Source organism: Phyllostomus discolor, chromosome 2 (genome assembly GCF_004126475.2).
Source record: "Phyllostomus discolor isolate MPI-MPIP mPhyDis1 chromosome 2, mPhyDis1.pri.v3, whole genome shotgun sequence".
Classification (NCBI taxonomy): domain Eukaryota; kingdom Metazoa; phylum Chordata; class Mammalia; order Chiroptera; family Phyllostomidae; genus Phyllostomus; species Phyllostomus discolor.
In genome coordinates, this window is record NC_040904.2 from 117,269,396 (window position 1) to 117,285,510 (window position 16,115).

At 35.1% G+C, this 16,115-nt stretch overlaps 1 protein-coding gene across 1 annotated transcript in view; it reads right to left on the reverse strand.

Moving 5' to 3' along the window:
* Window positions 1-16,053, reverse strand: part of BRCA2 (BRCA2 DNA repair associated) — a 79,659-nt gene extending 63,606 nt beyond the window's left edge. The window contains exons 1-10 of the mRNA XM_036018396.1: window positions 15,928-16,053; window positions 15,321-15,426; window positions 12,526-12,768; window positions 8,418-8,526; window positions 6,961-7,010; window positions 6,832-6,872; window positions 6,510-6,621; window positions 3,673-3,722; window positions 3,299-3,410; window positions 1,393-2,496 (exon numbers count right to left, since the gene is read on the reverse strand). Of these exons, the coding sequence (XP_035874289.1) occupies window positions 1,393-2,496; window positions 3,299-3,410; window positions 3,673-3,722; window positions 6,510-6,621; window positions 6,832-6,872; window positions 6,961-7,010; window positions 8,418-8,526; window positions 12,526-12,768; window positions 15,321-15,387 (1,888 nt within the window). The 5' untranslated portion in view covers window positions 15,388-15,426; window positions 15,928-16,053. The remainder of the gene's footprint in view (window positions 1-1,392; window positions 2,497-3,298; window positions 3,411-3,672; window positions 3,723-6,509; window positions 6,622-6,831; window positions 6,873-6,960; window positions 7,011-8,417; window positions 8,527-12,525; window positions 12,769-15,320; window positions 15,427-15,927) is intronic.
* Between the last annotated feature and the right edge of the window lie 62 nt (window positions 16,054-16,115).

A 16,115-nucleotide genomic window follows, 5' to 3' on the forward strand; every position in this document is an offset into this window, starting at 1 on the left:
GGAGTAAGGAAAGGGAAAGAAACATCAGTGTGTGGTTGCCTCTCATGTGGCCCCCACTGGGGACCTGGTCCACAACCCAGGCATGTGCCCTGACTGGGAATTGAACCAGTGACCCTTTGGATCACAGCCCACACTCAATCCACTGAGCTATACCAGCCAGGGCTGCTCTGTTCAATTTTAAAGGCTATCTGAATTTCCTATTAACAAGTCAAAATTATCAATTTCATTTTCTTTCATCAGTGACCACTACTACATATTAGCTGTTTTATTGGTTTTAACTTTGATATATATAACATTGAATACTTTTTTTCTGAAAATTAACCCAAATCTCAAACAGTTCCTCTGTACTCCAGTTCTACCAAACCTATTATTCACTAAGATACTCCAACCCACTCAAATCTTCTCACAGGAAACTAAATCATCATTCAACAGAGTTTAATGATTAAATTGTTGCTGAAAAAAAAAAAAGCGAGTTTCACTGTACACACTCTGGATGTACAGAGATATGGCAATAACTCTCAGTAATCTAAATATTACTAAGAAAATCTAAGAAAATTGTGTATCAACAATAAAAATGACTGCTTTATTTTAGGAGTGGCTTACACTAAACTTAGCTAGAAATTAATAGCTTTTTTCCTATTCTTTCCTTGCTTTAGTGAATATATAGTAAATAGCACAACATATTTATAAAATTGTCTAATTTACATATAATAAACACTGGAAATTAAAGCAGGAATTACGTAGTCAATCTCTTGATGGTTATAAATCACATGCTCTGCCTCAAGAGTAATGATTATTCATATACCATACATACCGATCTAGCAAGTTTGATGAAATGGTTTTTAACATTGGTAATCAAAGGCCTAAACAATAACATACTGACATTGCCTGTTATTAAATACAGCTGGCCCTTAAACAACATGGGTGTGAACTGAGCAGGTTCACTTACATGTGGTGTTTTTTCAATAAATATACAGTGGGTCTTCCCTATCTCCAGGTGTTGTATCTGCAACAACCCATGGATGGAAAACAGTATTTTTCCATCTGTGTTTGGGAATCCATGGATGCAGATGGCTGACAGTATGCACTGTTCTACACCATTTTATACAAGGGACTTCAGCATCTGAGGATTTTGGTATCCTGAAACTAGCTCCTTGTGGATACCAAAGAATGAATGAGTTTTGGGGAACTCAGAAGTTTGAAACTCAAATTTCCAATTGCATGGGGATTGGCACTCCAACCTTTGCTATTCAAGGGTCAAAAAATGAAAAATTTCAGAAGGCAATATGCTGGCAAAAAAAGATTAAAGAAAGAGATTTACATATTCATTTAAGAGAACTTGTCACCATCCATATAACTGTATGTACTATTCACACACACACAGAATGGTACCTGAATCAGCATTTGTAACTATAGATGGTGCTTCAAAAGTGTTTGCTTCAAATTGGGTAGAAAAGTTACTTAATCCTGATTCTTGATCTTTCTTCATTTTTAATCTTTGATAAGATGTTTCACCATTTATAGCATAAATAAACTTTTTAGTTTTCTTTTTTAAAGTAGATATTAAACCGGTATTCTTCAAAGCTACAGATGTATGTTTGATAGTGACTGGCCAGTTTCCATTATCAACTGAACTTGTACATAAAGAACTCTCTTTCTGGGAGAAAATAGTACATATTTCCAATCCACTTTCAGAAGCTTCAGGTTCTTCCTTAAAGTTTGGATCAGTCATATTATTTGAGGAAAGTGAACTGGGTGTCTCTACAGGTGATGCTCTTAACCTGAACAGAGACTTTTTGATACCCTGATGAGGAGAAGCTATTAGGGAAGGTTCAGACACTATGTTTTTTGCCACAAGAGTGTACTCTTCATGTGGTTCAAGACACTGTCCTTCATCTCTCTTATTCACCGTTTCCTCCTTTAATGTCTTCTCAGCCTTTGGTCCACTTGAAATATGTAGCAAAGAATCTTCTAAAGTAACAAAGTTGGTACATTCTTTCTCTATGCCTATGAGGTCTTTTTCAGAATTATTTTGGTCACAAGAAGAAATATGCAGTAGAGGTATTTCCCCCATCTCGGCTCCATTTAGACCTGAGAAGGTTAGCTGAGACCATTTGAAAGATGGAGACTGTACAGTGTCCTCAGAGATTCTGTCACTTCCACTCCCAAAGGGCTTCTGATTCATTATTTCTGTATCTAATGGATTATTGCCATTTGGTTCCATTTCAGCTAAAAATGAATGTTTACTTTGTTTTATTTGTTTTTTAGCTTCTTCACATTCACTGGTTTTTGTTTCATTGAAACTATTTTTCCTAGTCTTGCCAGTTTTCATTTTTTGTATATTTCTTTTTTTATATTTAGAAAAACATAATGAGAAACTATCTTCTTCAGAAATATCTCCAACCTTTTCATGTACTTCACCTTCTAAGACATTTGGCACTGACTTCCCAAAATGGTCTTTGCAGCTACTCACTTTACCAAATGAATTTCCCAATCCTGTAAAATTTAAAATAGAAGCATATTAATAACATTTTATAATAAATCCATACAATTTATATGATTCTCACGATTCTTCTCATAGAAATAGTATGTACTAAATAATACAAAATTGAACCTTTAAAGGGTTATCCTGACTACTGGCTATTTTTGGAGGGGCAGGAGGGACACCCATCCTTCTTCTGTTCTGATAAAGCAGATTCTACTGTACTCGAAGCCTTTTATTCATATTCGGATCACCAATAACCTTTCTTTACCAGCTTTACACAATCACAATTAACCCAATCTTACTTTATGTACTTAGTATTCTAACATTTATCAAACCAGATGGTCCAAATTAATTTTGTGGCTCTACAACAACTGAGAGTAAAACATGATTTTATACACATACCTACACACAATCACACTCATAGATATCCAATCCTACATATTTATATAGACATATACACACTAAGAAAAATGCAATATCCCAATGACATGATTAGGCAGTTTTTGGCATTTCTGCAACTGTATTTACTCATTAATTACAAAATACAGTCTTCACATTTTGTTAATTATAAGTATTATTCTTCACCTCTGTTAAGTTTTGAATAATTGGTTTTGTTTTGTTTTTGTGTCACAACAATATCTTCAATAGTCTTGCTTTAGCATGATGCGTTAACATTTTCATATCAGTCAAGTTAGTTTCTACCTTAATACCTTTAGTCATCCAGAAAGGAGAACCAATGTGTTTTATCTTTAAGAGGAGCAATACTTCAATGATGTCAATTAAAAAGTCATTCAGATAAACATAAAGACTTACCATGACTTTTAGCTTCTCTTTGATTTTCAATTTCATTGTCTGGCCCGGAAGGAATAAACCTGTCATTTTTCTTCAGACTTCCATCATGGTCAGAAAAACACCTTTTCCAAATCTATAAAAGTTTTATTTTAAAATTACTAATATAAAAATTCTCATTATCCATAAACATTCAACTTATTCTTAAACAGAGTAACAGGAGAATTTCTCATAGGAAGTCAAAGAAAATCACATACAGAAACAGGTTTAGAGGCTTTCTCAAAGGCTTAGATAAATCATAAAATAAGGAATGAAAAAGGCAAGATAAATAATTTTTCAAGGCATACTAAAATTATAAGGAACTACAACAGCATAATCAATCTTTCCTATTTACTTACAGCAGTAGTATCATTAGGAAATACAGCTGTAGGTGCTTCTTCATCTCTGACTGTAAAAAAAAAAAAATCAACTGACCTATATGTATTGTACGTCATATACTACAGTTAATGCAAAAACTTAGATTTTTTTGGTCAGATATTAAAAGACATAAACACTATTGGATTAAATGACACATTTCAAAGAAAACTGACCCAAGTATACTATTTAGAAAAGTCAATCAACACAGTAAATAAGCTATAGTCACTTCCTTAGTACTATTTGCAAAGGGGTAAGAAATTATGGTTTGATGATCCTGACTCTAAGGTGATACTGTCCACTAAGACTTGGAGAATCAGATTAAGCTGTGGAGTCACAATTTGAAAGCTAATGCTTATAGATGTTAGCATTTATTTAGATGCTAACAGTCTAAAGGCATATCATATGTTAAACACTTTTTAATTTTCAACATGCTTTTACGTGTATTATTGCATCTGAGCAACAACAGAACAAATTTATTTTTTCAGCTAAAGAGGAATCAAAATGGAATGCATTTTTGCTACAATAAAAAAAAATTCTGATTTGTAAATAAATTAATCTGACTCCTATAGAGTACTACCTAACATACTTCTGATTCATACCAGTTTGCTCTAAACAAAATACCATATTTTGCCACATATAATGCGCTTCTGTGTATAATGCACATCCATGTTTTTGCCCCAACTTTCAGGAACCTTTCATTTTACTTTTTTAATTAATTTTTTAATTTATTTATACTTAGAAACAAAACCGGGGGTTCCAGTCAAGATGGAAGTGTAGGTAGAAACGCTTCGTTTCCTCGCACAACCAAAAGGAGGATAACAACCAATCTAAAAACAAGAAACAACCAGAAATGCCAGAAAATCAAACTGCATGGAACTCTGACAACCAATGAATTAAACCAGACCGGGAGGAGGGAGATGAGAGAGACAGGGCAGATGGGTGGACAATGAAAACCCACAGCAAGGCAAGGGACTGTGCAAGTGGGCTGGTTGAATAGGAAACTGAGACTCACACCTGACTGTGGCTTACGGTGGGGGTTGTCACAGTGGGAGAAATTCCCAGTCTCACACAAGTTCCTGGAAAGTGGGGCAAGAGCCGAGCAAGCGAGCGGCATTGTTCCCTCTCTGACCACACCCACAGCACCACAACACAGCAAGGGGAGTTGCCCTGCCCTGGTGAATACCTAAGGCCCACCCCCTTACAACCTATCAGCTGCACCAAAACAATGAAATATAGCCCAAATGAAAGAACACAGCAAAAATCCAGAAAAGAGCTAGCGATAAGGAGATAGCCAACCTATCTGATGGAGAGTTCAAAACACTGGTAATCAAAATGCTCACAGACCTGATTGAGCTTGGTCACAAAATGAACAAATGAAGGATACCCAAAGTGAAAAAAGCAAAATATTTAGGGAACCAACAGTGACAGGAAGGAAACCAGGACTCAAATCAACAGTGTGGATTGGAAGGAAGAAAGAAACGTCCAACTGGAACAGAATGAAGAAACAAGAATTCAAAAATATGAAGAGAGACTTAGGAACCTCTGCAACAACTTTATACACTCCAATATCCAAATTATAGGGGTGCCAGAAGAAGAACAGCAGCAAGAAATTGAAAACCTATTTGAACAAATAATAAAGGAAAACTTCCCCAATCTGGTGAAGGAAATAGACTTCCAGGAAGTCCAGGAAGCCCAGAGTCCCAAAGAAGTTGGACCCAAAGAGGAACACACCAAGGCACATCATCATCAAGGTATCCAAGATTAAGGATAAAGAGAAAATCTTAAAAGCAGCAAGAGAAAAGGTGAGAGTTACCTACAAAGAAGTTCCCATAAGATTGTCAGCTGATTTCTCAAAAGAAACATTACAGGCAAGAAGGGGCTGGAAAGAAGTATTTGAAGTCATGAAAGGCAAGGACCTACATCCAAGATTACTCTATCCAGCAAAGCTATCATTGAGAATGGAAGGGCAGATAAAGTGCTTCCCAGATAAGGTCAAGTTAAAGGAGTTCATCATCACCAAGCCCTTTCTGCATGAAATGTTAAAGGGACTTATCTAAGAAATTGAAGAAGATCAAAAACTATGAATAATAAAATGACAATAAACTCACGACTATCAACAACTGAACCTAAAAAAAAAAAAAAGAAAAACAACAAAAACAAAAACTAAGCAAACAACTAGAACAGGAACAGAATCAGATAAATGGACAGCACATGGAATGTTTCCAGTGGGATAGGCGAATGGGGAGACAGGTACAGGGAATAAGCAGCATAATTGGTAGGCATAAAATAGGGAAAGATTAAGAATGTTATAGGAAACAGAGAACTAAGGAAGTGGAACGCTGGAGGGCTGGGGGTGCAGGGTGGTGGGGGATAAAGAGGGATAAATGGGGAAAACTGTAATAATATAATCAATAAAATATACTCTAAAAAAATTAAATAAAAGAAAAAAAAAGAAACAAAACCTATTATCATAATCCAGGGTATTACTTTGCATATAGATATCATTATTGCTTTCCAGAGTTATACTTCTAATGTATGAGCATAAATAATTAATCAAAAGCATTTATATAGATATGAAATTAGCACTACCCATGTATAATACATATCCTTATTTTTCCCTCAAAAATTTGGGCAAAAAAGTGCATATTATACATGGTAAAATATGGTAATACTATTTTGAACTAATATGTTTATGAAAGACAGGATTACCTAATTTAACTAATTACTTTTTCATATTTTCTTTTTAACACAAAGTATTAGAGATGATAATTTATCAACATCATTTACTTTCTTAGAAAAAAACATTTGATAGTATTACCTATGAGCACAGTAGAACTAAGGGTTGGTGGTGTGGCTAAAGAACTTGACCAAGACATATCAGGATCTACCTCAGCCCCTAGACTCTCAGAAATATGTTTCCGAGTCTGACCCTGGAAATAAAGAAAATAATTTATTACACAGGAGGACACTAATGAATATTTTTAAAATATTTTTTATTCACTTATTTTTTTCATTTATCATTTACTGAATTCCTATGTGAGACCATAGGTATATAACTGTAAATCTCAGGACAAAGGTATGATACTGTTATCAAATTCTCAGTTATTATATAACAAAAATAAACAAGGCAGAATATTTACCTTCATAAGCTTTGGTGTATGAAATAAACTTCCATATACCACTGGGGATAAAACAAAAAAAATTATGAAGTTTTATTTTTGTAAAATTTAGAATATTTACAAAATAAAAAGCCTTGTTTTTAGTCATACCTGACTTGTCTCTTTGTGGTGTTACATGTGTACATCGTAGAATACCAGAACTAAAACAAAACAAAGCAAATCCCTCAGATTATTCAGGAAATAACAGATATGGCAAATAACATTTACTAATGTTACTGGGGAAAAAAAGGACTCTCAATCATATCATTAGAATGATACCATTCTGTAATATTTTTATATTACTTTTTAAAAGTAAATATTTCATGCAAAATTAAATAACCACTAAATTATGTTTCATATGCCCATTGAAAATAATTTATAAAGCACACATAAAGTTCATCTGCTAGGAATTATATATACGTATATAATTTTTTTAAAGATTTTATTTATTTATTTTTAGGGAGGGGGAAGGGAGAGAAACATCTGCGTGAGAGAGAAACATCCACTGGTTGTCTCACGCATATCCCCAACCAGGGACCTGGCCTGCAACCTGACCCACAACCCAAGCATGTATCCTGACCAGGAACCGAACCAGTGACCTTTTTGGTTTGCACAACAACATCCAACAAACCAAGCCACACCAGTCAGGGCAGGAATTATATATTTTGAATTTAAAAATTATGTAAAGTGAATCTATAATAGCCTTATATTTTCTCTCCAGTGATTCAAAATACATGAATAATTTATTTTAAACTGATATTTCAAAGGCATTTTTTATTGTTAGTATTTTTGTTACTTAAAACTTCAAAGAATATACAGAAAAACCAGTTCAACACTGTAAGAAAAACAATGTAAATGTTTCTAACGTAGAAATTAATGCAGTGAAGAACTCAGCCTAAAAGGAGATTATTTAAAAATACTGGGTTGGCCAAAATGTCCACTCAGTTTTTCAGTTTTTTTCCCATAAAATAAGTCGCATTCTTCATTTTCACCAATACTTTATTGGTTTGGATATTTTGAGTATGTCAGCTATCTCCCAATATTGGCTTCTAGTGGATAAAGGCCAGGGGTGCTGCTAAACATCTTCCAATACACAGCAAAGAATTATATGGCTAAAATGTCAATAGTACCAAGAAACTTCGAATATCACTTGACACATTTCATCAGTCACAGTTCCTTCTCCACATACTGCACAAATTTTTTACATTTCAGTTGTGTTTTTACCTTTCTTGAAATAATAAAGCAAAATATGCCAAAAATGTGTATTTTCTTCTCTCTCTGATACTGAAATGGATGAAAAAAATTCACCAATTTTGATAATTTTTCAAAATGCACACTAATATGTCAGCTGTCACAATACAATCTAATAATATTGTTTCAGATGAAGTTAAAGACAACTAAGCACTACTAGAGCCACTGTACAGAAAAAACTAAATTAATTTTTGGGCCAACCCGAAAGAAGATTCTCTTCCAGGCTTACACTCAGAATGTTAGTGTGAAAATTAGATGCATTTCTATAAAACAAATATCATATGCAAGAAAATGTTTCATTTAAGTATTTATCATACCTTTCACTGAGACAAGAGTTTAGAGGTGAGCTGATAACATCATTTGCTTGATCCATTTTAGCCTTCATCATGCAACAACTTTTATGCTTACTATCAGTAATATGCTTTCCTGAAAAGAATACAATAATTCAGTGAAGATATACATGCTCTGTATTGTGAATTTTCATTTCCTGAAGTATTTAAAAACAAAAAAGTCTCATCTACACAGGGAAGGAGAACATACAAGGAGTTTGGTCTGAAATGGCTACTCAATTTGCCAACTCCTCCCAAAAAGATTCCTGCCTCCATTTCAATAACCATATTATAAGCATATAATACACATAAGGCATTTTAAATAATACAATCAAGATACAGCTTTATCCTCGAGGAGTTCAGAATATAGTAGTGGAAAATTTTTTGAAATGTGTACCAAGTAGAATGTGATTATGTCATATTATTAAGTCACACACAGATCTATGGTGTCATGAAGGATAAAAGTAAAGGAAAACACATTTACTGAAAACCCACCAGGGTACCTAATCTGACCATATTACTTTTCTGCTGAAAACCTCTCAAGATCTTGGTGTCAAGGTCAAGTTCAAACTCCATAATAAAACTCTGTGGTTGTAAGGCCTTCACAATCTGATATCTTAATTTCTTTGATAACATTTTTTCATACTCTCTTCAGCTATTTCTAACCACTTGCATATACTGCAAGAATGGTTCTCTCAGTCTAGAGAGAACCACCATACAAATTGCTTCTTTCTCACTTTACTTCTCTTAACCTGGAATATCCTCTTTCAGGCTCCCATTTTGAAATCACGTCTTCCAGAAAACTTGAGTGATCCTTAATCTCAGACTAAGTGCACGCTCCTCCTATGTTCCTGCAGAGTTTATCATACACTGTTCCTGCTTCCTGTCAGACTGTAAGTTTCCTGAGGAAGAGATTTTGTCTGACTCATCACTGTATCTTTAGCAACTACAATAATTTCTGATGTTATAGTCACACCATGAACATTGGCTGGATAAATCAGCAAGGTTTAAAAAGGTGGGTTGTAGACAGCAACACATAATACTTCCATTCCTGTTGAACACATCTACTTTCTCAGACAATAATGCTAAGACAGGGTTTCCAAAGCTGTATGTGATTCTAGCAAATCCAACCTACAGTTTTTCAACATTCCTATTTTTTGTATCATCAACTGGGCACTCGAGGCACTTATTACTCTTAAAAACTGCTTTTAAAAACAGTTGCAACAGTTAACTGATCCTACAATCTCTAACCTAGAGAAGCTTTGGGGAAGATAAGTCAACAGTGTTAGTAAGTCAAGCAAAAACTAAACTGAAAACTATTTGTAGTAGCATACAAAAAACATTGTATTATATTCTTCTTTCTCAAGTGACAGGGAATAGACATAATCGCCAATAAGCCAAATGCACATATAAGTTAAAAAAACCCACTTCAACAAAATTTCCAACTTTCTTTTTTATCTTTTTTATTAACATTCAAATATAGTTGTATCCATTTTCTTCTCTTATGAAACTTTTAAAGATGCTAAAAAGTAGCTAAACCTGTATTGTGAAATTTCACCTTTTCCTGTTCACTTTAAAAAGATTGTAAAAAAGGACTTAAAAAATAGACAATGAGATACCACCACACACCTATTAGGATGAAAATCAAAAGCACAGACAACACCAAATGTTGGTGAGGATGTGGAGCAAGAGGAACTCTCATTTACAGCTGGTGGAAATGCAAAGTGGTACAGCCACTTTGAAAGAGTTTGTAGTTTCTTACAAAACTAAATATAATTCTAATATAGAATCCAGCAAATTGTGCTCCTTGGCAAATACCCAAATGATGTGAAAACTTAGGTCCACACAAAAACCTACACATGAATAACTATAGCAGTTTTATTCATAATTTCCAAAACCTGCAAGTAACCAAAATATAGAACATTTTTCAGTGATAAAAAGAAACGAGCTATCAGGCCATGAAGACACAGATAAATCTAGTAATGCTAAGTGAAAGAAGCCAACCTGAAAGGCTACATCCATACTTTATGATTCCAACTATGTATATGACATTCTGAAAAAGGCAAAACCATAAGGTAAAAAGATCAGTGGCTGCCAGGGGTACAGGGAATTGGTAGGGCAGTGAAACTACTCTGAATGATACTGTAATGGTGTACACATGACATTATACACTTGTCAAAACCCACAGACCTGTCAAAGAAACCCTAATACATATAAACAAAGGACTTTAGTTAATAATAAAGTATCAATATTGGATCAGCAACAAAAAGAAACTCAACTGTAATAAAAATTTTTAAATGAACCAGGCAAAAACAAGTACATACCAAAGTAAGTATTTCCCAAATAACTGGAGAATCTCACAAATAAGCTGAGTAATGGTAAGATAAACTTGTATTTTATGCAAAAGGATGGGCTGCTGAGAAAAACCTCCTTATGGAACTTCAGGGATAATTCTTTTTTAAAAATAATGCATTAGGTATTAGAACAAAGTAGTTTAAAAAACAGCTTAAGTCTTACATTTCAATACTGAATTTAAAGTAAACTTAGAAGCAAAATGTCTTGAGACCACAGTCAACTGAATTACTTATGCACCATAACCTTAAAAACATCAGGTTCTCTGCATAGTCAAGTGGCTGTATTAACTCATTCCTAAACTTCCCTGATTAAGGATAAACCAATTCCGGCAGATTAAATTTAGAGGATAAACCACTGACTCTAGGTGTATCCTTTACTTTTTTAGAAGATTCAGTATCAACTGGTTTTACAGTGTTCCTTGACCACATTAAGACCTAAGGCTGCTCCCTTATTATCTCCACAACACAGTATTGTGTCCAAGCTCCTGTTGTAACAGGTACCACACCAGAATATTTATTTAAATACTTTCTCTCATACAAGACTGACTTCCTAGAGATCAAAGGCCACTTTGTAAGGACCTTGTAATCACATGAAGGAGTCTAAATTTTATTATGAGGGCAAAGAGAAGGTAATCCAAGGTTTGAAGCAGGAAGTAGGAGCATGATTAAATTTGCTGATTTTTCTGCTTAACAATCTATCAAATAAATTCACTTTCTTTAGCTTCGCATTTGATACCTGCCTCTAATCTACTTTTTAGCCTTAGGTTATTATTGGTCCCTATCAGATTTGACACTCCAAATGATTTCAATTATTTGCTATTCTCCTAACAAACTGCATATTCTTCTAACAAACTGCATATTCTTCATGGTTTTCCTCTGCCTAGAACACTATCACACTGTCCCATTTTCTACCATTCAAGATTTTTTTTAAAGAATTTATTTATTTATTTATTTATTTTTAGAGAAGAGAGGGAGGGGGAGGGAGGGAGGGAGAGACAGACAGACAGACAGACAGACAGACACATCAATGTGAAGTTGCTGGGGGTCATGGCCTACAACCCAGACATGTACCCTGACTGGGAATCCACCCTTCAATATTCAATTCAAATGAATCATTTCCTATTTCTCCCAATATTATTTATGCTTTCTTCTCAATTCTCATTGTACTTTTTGTACTTTTCCTTTCCATGTACCACATTCAATCTTAGACTATAATTCAGCTGTGTACTTTAATTCTCCTTACTAGTTAATAATACTCCAAAGAAAGGGAGAGGATGTTACTTAAATCAAGCAAGCAATAAATGACCAATATTTGATTGATTGGAAATATATGGCACATAGGCCAGGAAAACTGCTATCAAATCAGGAGATTTGATAAAAATAATCTTCCCTGTCCTCTGTGACAACCTGCAGAAATACAATTTTGTATAATTCATATAAAGTCCTAGGGTATGTTTTTGTTTTTGTATAGAAAAGATAAAACTTAGCAAATCTCAGTAGGAAGGATGTATTAATAAAAGGAGGTAGGAAGAGGAACATTTTTAAGTACCCACATTATTTTATTTAATCCAAATTTATCAGATAGTATTTTTATCATCTCTATTTTTTTAGGTGGGGAAAGTGAAGCCAGAGAGGTTGATCTGACCAACATAGCCAGGTTAATGACAGAGTAGGGATTCTTAATACAGGTTAGCCTGAATTCCTGCTTCATATTCTTCCCTAGTCTACATCATATTACTTACCTAAATCTAATCTGTCCTTATCCAATTCTTTTAAAGGAGATTGGTACAGTGGCAGAGTTAGACATTGTTCTTTGAATATTACTGGTGTTGAAGCCAATTGATAAGGTTTTCTTTGTGGTGTTTTAAATAGGTTTGGTTCATAACTGATGACTTTAAATTCAGATTCTTCTGCAGTTTCAGAATTATAAGGTGGAGCTTCTGAAGAAAGTTCTTCAAACCAATTAATGCTTATTGGTCCCAAATCTGTAAGAAAAATAAAAACCTCATCTTGGTTTTAATTAGAGACACAAAAAATCATGAGCCAGTAAAGATCATTATAAATAAAAAGATGCTTGAGATTTGGACTGTGGAAGACTTTTCTTAAAGCACATTGATTAAACAGGATCATTCATCTGTTCTGTGGTGAATCTGTAGTGAGGTATAAGAAGTTTACAAAAGTTACAAGGAGATAGCTCTTAACTATATTAGCTCTTCTAAAGTTTTATTTTTTAATCCTCACTCAAGGATATGTTTTTACTGCTTTTTAGAGCAGAAGGGGGCAGTAAGACAGAGAGAGAGAGAGAGACTGGGAAACATCAATCAATAGCTTCCTGTATGTGCCCCTACTCTAGGGATTGAGCTCACAACCTAGACATGCGCCCTGACCAGGATTCAAACCCTCAACCTTTTGGTGTTCAGGATGACACTCCAACCTACTCAGCCACCAGCCAAGGCTAAAGTTTTCTTTATCTTATATTCATTATTCAGAAACAAAAATCATAGTAGGAATGCATTCTACAGACAAAGTTCAAATGTTTATAAACTATATAAGTAGATGTGATGAATCTATAAGTAAAGAATGTTTAGACTCACAAATAAAAGGGAATAAAATGATTTGTTGTTAAAGACATATAACAAAACATCTACTCTGATTTATCCACTCTTAAAGTAGGGCTTCTAAAAGTGTGGACTGTGGAACAATTGGGGGGACCTTTTTAAAAGGTCCCTAAGGTCAAAACTATTTTCATAATACTACTAAGGTATCATTTGTGTTTTTCACAATGTTGACATTGCACCACTGGTAAGTAAAACTGATGACATCTTTGTGTGAGTTAAGGCAGTGGCAGCAAACTGTACTAGTAATCATTGTATTTATTCTTCATCACCATGTACTTGTGAAAAAACAAAAACAGAAAGCCCAGTTTAATTTAAAATGTCCATAATGAATGCCCTGGCTGGTGTGGCTCAGTTGGTTGAACACTGATCTGTGAACCGAAAGGTCACCATTTGATTCCCAGCCAGGGTACATGCCTGGGTTGCAGATTTGGTCCCCTGTCAGCATGCAAGAAGCAACCGATCAATGTTTCTCTCTCACATCGATGTTTCTCTCTTTCTCCCACCCTTCCCTCTGGAATCAATAAAAGAAAAAATAAAAATAAAATGTCCTTAATGAAGTAAAAATTAATAATATTAAGCCCAATATTAATATTAAAAATACATCTTTTTAATATTCTGTGACAAAATGAAAAGTATGCATAAGCATTTCTGCATATTTGAGTCCAGCAATTGTCTAGAAAAACATTCATATGAGTTATGAGCTGAACTAGTACTTTTTTCATAGAAAGCACCATTTTTACTAGAAAGAATGACTAAGTCATACTTAGTTGGGTGGTTTGGGAGACATTTTTTTGAAAATGAATGAAGCGAGCTTGTTACTGAGGGAAAACAACAGCCAATGATACAACATGAGCTTTCAAATGAAAATCAGAGTTTTGTTAAACTTTACCAGGCTCTGTCAGCTTGACATCCTCCCAATCTTAACAGACTTCTGATCACATCAGTGAACTAACAAATATGGTTTTTTAAAATATTGTTTACTCCCAATCTTAACAGACTTCTGATCACATCAGTGAACTAACAAATATGGTTTTTTAAAATATTGTTTACTGCAACGTGTCAATATAGGGAATATCTGTGTTATTCCGAACACAGGCACTTTCCTAATCAGTGCATAATGTTATAGTATAGATAAGAGATTCATTCAAAGTGCAAGAGAGAATGAGAGACTTTAATGTAACAAACATACGAATAGTTAATGACATGGTTTCAGATTCCACATTGCAACTTTTAAGAAACTATCACTTAAGTTTTGGTGTAGTATGGAAGAAAAATAACCACAATTAACTGAAGACTATTAAAATACTCCCTTCTTATCCAACTACATTGCTGTGTGAGGCTGGGTCTTCCACTACAGCAACATATTACAACAGACTAGCCATCTTCGATTAAGCCAGACATTAAAGAGAATGGTAAAAATGTAAAATAATGTCCTTTTTTAAAATACAGGTTGTTTTCATAAAAATGTTATTCATATTAATATGCATTGAGTTTATTTTTATTTGTAAGTGAATTATTAAATATTTTTAAAGTTTTTAATTTAATTTCTAATATAGCAACCTACATAAAGAAAAGCTCTTTGAGGACTTCTATCATTTTTAAGAGTATCAGGAGTACTGAGACCAAACAAACTGACACCTTCTGCTACAAAGTAAAATTGCCAATTATACTCATTTTTTGGAAGTTCTGTGCTGTAAAAACAATTCTTCCTACTGCTAATCAAGGGGCCAGTCTTTTTATTCACCAGGGATTCTATATCATTTGGTAAAATGCTCATTCTCTTAACTGGATTTATGATTTCACAGTGTAAACAAAAAAGTGAAATACTGGATTCCTTCCAGCAAGCATGTATATTTACTTAATTTTCTAAAAACATTTGCCCGGTGTAACTCACAAATTTATATAAAATCTGTCAGTACCTGCTTGGTTGCACCGCATCTTAAAAATTCCAAAAAAAGTTGGCCTCTCTTTGCATCCAATGGGCATTTTACTCTACAATATTACTCCGACGCTTGAAAATTGAGTCTGCAAAATAGAACAGAACACACTACATGAGGAGTGGCCATTAAGTGACAATGAGGTAGAGTCAGAAGAGGGTACAGCTGCTTAAAGCGACACTGATGATTGATCTCCGCCCCCATGAACAGCCTCTCTGACATTAATTTTAATTACGTTAACTATCACGTGTGGCGAGAGTTCCCATTAGCGGTAAAAACCAATTCAAATGAGGACGTCTTGGTCCCACAGGCACCAGCTGGGGTGAAGTGGGGCGGACACACTGTCGGAAGCGGGAAACCTTGTTCACGACATAAGATTCCAGAAAAGTAACTTTATCGTGTGCAAGGTTTCAGACCGGGACACCAGCGACAGCTAGGAGCTCACGCCTGAGCGGGTGGCGGGGTCCAAGAGTCCCAAGAGAGGAGCTAAGTGTCCACCGGGAGGCCCGGTCCATCGTCCCCATCTGCGTGAGACTGGCGGCGACCACTACGGGGCCGAGGCGGCCGCGCCAGCTTCCGCAACACTAACCACCTGCACAGACGCCGCTCTTTGGAACCCGCAGGATCTTCCAGCGGCGACCCTCCGCACTCACGCACTAGGCGCCGCCGCTTCTCCGTGAGGGCTTTCGTAGGCTCGCGCCAAAGCCGCAGTCCCACACGTCACGCGCTGAGGACCCGACGCGGCACGCCGTGACCGCGCAGCCCGGAAGTCAGGCT